At 37.3% G+C, this 6,000-nt stretch overlaps 1 protein-coding gene across 2 annotated transcripts in view; it reads right to left on the reverse strand.

Annotated features, from left to right (window-relative positions):
* CLDN10 (claudin 10) overlaps positions 1-4,241 on the reverse strand; it is a 103,898-nt gene extending 99,657 nt beyond the window's left edge. Inside the window, exon 1 of one of the 2 annotated variants that reach the window (XM_063103342.1) lies at positions 4,085-4,241. In XM_063103342.1, coding sequence (XP_062959412.1) covers positions 4,085-4,241 — 157 coding nt within the window. Of the gene's footprint in view, positions 1-4,027 lie in introns of both variants that reach the window. The other variant, XM_063103340.1, reaches the window with a different exon arrangement.
* Between the last annotated feature and the right edge of the window lie 1,759 nt (positions 4,242-6,000).

A 6,000-nucleotide genomic window follows, 5' to 3' on the forward strand; every position in this document is an offset into this window, starting at 1 on the left:
AACTGTTAGAAATAGATTTCTGTTGTTTATTAGCCACCAAGTTTATGGCAGACCTAATGGACTAACGCAGGCACACATTTCAACTAGCAAGAAATCTAAAGTTATGACATTAGATGGCTCCCTGCTGATGGTTCCCTATAGGTGAATAAACACCCACAGATAAGCCCCTTTGTCTGGCAAATGCCATTCCTTTACCCATGTTCTTATGGTATGGCTGATAAGGGAGTGGGGATAGAGCAGTGAGGAGCTGGGAAAATGAGGAGAGAAGGTTCGCTCTCCGCTAGGCAGCCGGCAGTATTTGACTGTGGCTTCCAGACTAGCGTTTGGTTTCATTCCCCTGAAATCCTGGCACCTTCACTTGGGTCATGTGATCATTCAAGGTCATTTAAACCTATCTCAACCCAGATGCAGATAAGATTCTAGACACTCAGGAACACGGGAAGCCAGTCAAGGTAATAGATAAGAGGAGAAAAAAAAAAGGGGGGGGGGCAATCCCATGAACAAGTTATAACAGAGGCAGCTTTTACAGCTATAATTCTTTGGTGAACTCCTACTGCCAAGTGGTGAAGCACTGTGAAGCTCTTGAATTGAACTTCAGTTTGAAAGATACTTGAAGGGACTCTTGGAGTCCAATTCTCTCAATTTATGGAGAAGAAAATTCATGGATGAGGCACAGAGAGTTTTATTGCTGGAGTCAAGGTCTCACAGCTAGTTAATAAAAGTGCCAGAATTTGCAGCTAGGTCTGCTGAGTTGTCATCCAGGGATCTTCCTTTTGGTTGCCCGAGCATGTTTTCTAACTCACCCCTCAGTTCACAGACTCCAGCCTTCTTCCAGGAATACAATTTTGCTCTCATCATAAACTATCTGTAGTCTCAATCATTATTCATTTTGCACATATATATCCAGGGCCCACTACGTGCTAGGTGGTGAATATGACAGATCTAGTCCCTGTCCCAAGGCAGCCACGATTTGGGTTCAATCCCTCCTTGTGGCAACGCTTCCTGGATCCAACCTTACCCCTCAGAAATAGCTGCTTCTCTCCCTCTGATAGATGCTTTACTTTCATAGTTAAAACAACTCTATTAACATCGATGTGAGAGAGAAACAAGACACAGCAAAACAGAAGACACAACCTATCCTGGACTTTTGTCTAAAAACAGTGAACTGGTTTTGAATTTGAATCAAGAAGCTTTGATTTTCAGGCTGCAATGAGGATTGAATTGCAGGTGTCCCTATGGTGTTTTCCTGAAATTTATTTCACAGAACTGTAGTTGAAAATGGCTTGTACTTTTCATAATAACTGTAAGTGCTCCTTGCCCAAAGAGCTGCTTGCTTACATCAAATCGTTAGAGGATATAGTCACTGTTAACCCCAAGGACTTCTGTGGCTATACTGTGGCATCCAAGAGGGTTAGATACAAGAAAGTATAACTCAAGCAATGAAGTTATGTAACCAGGAAGAAAAAAAAACCCTGACAGCTTAAAAAGATTGCTGTTTTTCTTTCTTAGAGGAGGCTTAAGCTGGCCTAAATCTAAGAAGATTTGCCTCAAATTAACAATGCAGGCTTAAGCAGTGTATTTTAAAAGGTGATATAATCATTTTCATTCCTCATTGGCTTCTGAGTTATGTTCTCAATTTGTAATTATTGTGATGTATTGGCATAGATAGCATTCCCAACTCCCCCATTGTTATGTTTTCAAATAGAAATAAAAGAAAAGCAACCAACAATTTTGGCAATGACTCCATGTAAATGAGAAAAGCCAAATTTGTGAGTCTGCATTTCCTTTGGAAATATGAATCAGGGTTCCTGATGTTGAAAATAGACTTTCTGCAGTAAACTGTATCTTTTAGAAACATTTAGATTCAGGATGAAAAAAGTGGACATATTATGTTAACTTAAGTTTATATGGCAATTGAAGCATCATCTGTGGACAAGATTTCTCAAATTACCTCTTATGTGCAGAGTATTTGGCAGATATTAAATAAATTGTTTTACTATTGAGAAGCAAAATTAACTTTAATAATAAAGTTTTAAGGAGAGAAGACTATTTGAACTACCATCAACACTATTTAATAATAAAATTTCTAACTCTATATTTTCTAAGATGCCTTTGGGGAAGGAGCCTTTGAAGTCATACAGAAATCTATCACTTTTCCTTAGCCCACGTTGGAGCTAAGGTTCAACACCTATTTTTCTCAATAACTGGGTTTCATTAAGGAATACAGAATGAGGTGTAGTAAGACAAAATACTTTTTAAAACAAATGAACCCAGTTAAGAACAAAGAAACAGACTTACCCATGTGCCATATCTTCTACTTGCTGCCCAAGGTGGGAATGGGCCAAGAGGGACCATGGAGAGAGAACAACCATAAGAGGTGTGCGGAATGACAAGAGGGTCTCCACAAATGCTCTTCTTTTCCTCTTAAAATTTTCCTATAGTGGAAGATTTTCTATAGTGGAGGAAAATTTTCTATAGTGGAAGGAGCAATTTTGAAATTCTCCAAAATAAGTTTAGAAGTTGGGGCTGAAGAAAGACATAGCATTGATTCTTCAAATGGGTACTTAGGAAACTACATGTTTCTGGAGGGCCTAACTAGAGTATCTAAGCTTGAACATTTCTGATGACTGTCATTAGAAATCCCCTGGATTTAACTAAGTATTCTCTCTTTATCCCTTGGCATTCACTGTAGGCTAATGACTTGCATACTTGACACAAAATCCCATAAAATATTATGCTTTAGTAACTTCCTAGTTAAAATTTTATTTCATTTTTTTTACTGGGGCCAAGGTACAATTTTACCATTTGATTGTGAAAAGTCTATATTTTACCAAAAAGCAGAGGCAATTTTTAACATAATAAACCCACAACTTGTGACAGATTTGTAAACTATCACATGTGCAGAAAGCAGAGGCAGATAGTGACTTATATTGATATAAAAGCCAACAACAATTGTTTCCCTGGAGGTGTCCTGAGGTATGAAAATGTCCTTTTTATTTTTAATGCCCTCTCTTTAAGATATACACAACACACACACACACACACACACACACACACACACACACACACACACACACACACGTAATAAAGCTTCCAATAAGCATAAAGATGAAAGCTTGTCCACACATTAAAATGAAAAGTTACCCAAAGAGAAAGTTCATGGCGTTTTCTTTTACGTAACTACTTTTTAAATTTCATGCTTAGTTATTTTGTCACCAAACATGATTTAAAAAAAAAAAAAAGATAGAAACACCTCTGGAAACAGAATTCTTTCCCTCATTCAATGCTATCCTTCTTGTCATAGGCTTCTATCACTCTGAACGTATATATATGTTCATATAACATATACATACGTATGCTCATATAACATATATACACATGTTCATATAACATATACACACATGTGTTCATACAACATACACACACGTATGCTCATATGACACATGTACACATGCTCATATAACATATACACACGTGTTCATATATATATAGGATACGTATATCTTGGATGGACTGAGGAAGTATGGAATTTAGGATAAAGTATGATTTACTGATGGCACACACATAAAGTCACACATCCACGTATATATCACACACATATATATGTCACACATGTATGCATGTGAGTGGGGGAGGCAAAGGGGGAGAGAGAGAGAGAGAGTTTAAGTCTATGAGAGCTCTTCCACCATAGGGCAGAGGACCCATCAAGATTCCTCCATGGCCCAAGGCAACTTGAAACTAACTTTTAAAACAATCCAGTCACTGCCACCCTTTCCTTTGGAGTTTTTTTTATTAACAATTGGTATTTCTAAAAGATTCATAAGGCTGTTCTTGACTTTCCTTTGTCAAATAAAATAAGTGATTTAATTTTTCATCCAACACTCATACACCCCATCCATCCAAATTCGGCACCTTAAGTGCTCATTCTGCACAGAGTTAACAGCCGACAGTATACAGCTCCTTCAGCATAGTCGAGAAGGGAAAAGTAACATTTTACTTCCACCGCACACAAAGCTGTTAGACTTACCTTCTACTTTGAAGATAGTAAAATGCGGTCGGCAATGGAAAGAACCCAACGCGTTACCTGCGCAGTTCATCCACAGACCCTGGTAAACCCAAGTGGCAGTTATCACCGATGACGCTCGCGTGGTTACTTTCCACTCGTTGGATGCGGTGGCAGCAACGAGAGCTCCAAACCCTCCAACACCAAAAACCAGAGCTGAGATCTGTGCCCTGGACATGTCGCTCAGCCTTCTCCAGTGACACTCCAGACAGAGTGGTACAGGTATGCAGTGGACAACTAACACTTTGACAAGTGTTACAGCCAGCAGATGCGGGCAGGTGACAGTATTTCATACTCAGATGGCCTGCGGAAGTACAGGAACTTAGGATCAAGCATGAGTTACCAATGGCATTTTAAAGATGACCTAAAATAATCTTTCTAATTTTCTACATGGATATTTACTAAAAGTTTGTACGTGAATTCTAAAGGTTTTGGTTTCACAGATTTTTTTTTTTAACCTGGCACCATAGTTAGTTAATGCTTAATTTTCTGTTAGCCTGAAGCTTAACGAGCCATGCAACTACCAGATATTACAAAGTACAAATTATACAGTAACAGTTAAGGCTTATTTGACCAATTGCTTTAGTCTTGCATGCTTTTGGGTCTTTACATGAATGGAATCACATTGCAGGTATTCTTTCGTAACCTATTTTATAACACAATATTATGTTTGTGAGATTTATCCATGTTCAGGAACATAGCTATTGTTCATTAAATGTTACAGCTGAATGTAGTATTCAGTTAAATGCATAGACCACAACTTATTTATTCATATTTCTGTAAATGAACATTTGTATTGTTCCCTTCACATCCCAGTGACAATTGGTACAGCTATAAAGATTCCTGTGCATTTCTCCTTGTGCACAAGAGTGAGAGTCTCTCCAGGGTATTTCCTAGAAGCAGAATTGCAAGGATGTAGGAGATACTCATCTTTAACTTTATAGATAAAGGTAAGTTGCTTTACTAAGCAATTTTAGCAATCTATAGTCCCACTAGCAGTGGGTGAGTCCTCATTATTCTATACTTGGTACTGTGGGGTTGTCAGAATTGTTTCCTCTTTTGGCCAGTCTGATAGTTATAAATGTATCACATTATGGTTACTAATTTGTATTTTCTGATTACTAATGAGGTTGAACATCTTTTCATATGTTTATTGGTGAGCTGTGTTTTTGTCTACAATGAAATTTGCAATTTTTACTCATTTATCTATTGAGTTGTTTGACATTTTATAGTTTATTTTTAGTTCTATGTATATTCAGGATAGTAATCTTTTGTTGATGATGTATGTTGCAGATGTCCTACCCAGTTTGTGGTTTGTCTTTCTGTGCCATTTAATAAAGTCTTCATTTTAATATAGCCAAATTTATCAAGCTTTTACAAGAATTTGTGCTTTTAAGATCTTGATTAAGAAATCCCCCTTCAAAACAATAAATTTTTTGCTTTTTACTTCTAAAAAGTTCAGTTTTAGCTTTCATATTTAAGTTCTTAAGTCATCTAGAATTGATTTTTCAGTGTTTAGGATTTGGAATTTATTTCATTTTTCAATATGGAAACCCAATTTTTAAATTCATAATGAATATGTACCTTGTTTGCCTATTGATCTGCAATGTTACGCCTGTCATGTTGGGTATCAGTATTTGCATGGCTGGTTTTTGGATTCTCTACTTTGTCCCATTTATCTGCTTGACTGTTCCTGGGCCAATACAACACTTTCTTAGTTACTCTAATTTCAGAAATATGTATTTGATCTTGTTGGTGAGTCTCCTACCTTGCTCTTCTTTTTCAAGAGTGTCTGGGATTTTTTGTAAGTTTTTTGCTACTTCCAAGATACAATGGTGGGATAGTCATAAAAGGGACACTCACATTCCAAAAGGGAGCAACAGAAAAGAAGAAAGGAGTAACTAGTCCAAAGCAAGTTTGAAAACCAGCAGGGCAGG

Source organism: Cynocephalus volans, chromosome 7 (genome assembly GCF_027409185.1).
Source record: "Cynocephalus volans isolate mCynVol1 chromosome 7, mCynVol1.pri, whole genome shotgun sequence".
NCBI classification, from domain to species: Eukaryota; Metazoa; Chordata; class Mammalia; order Dermoptera; family Cynocephalidae; genus Cynocephalus; species Cynocephalus volans.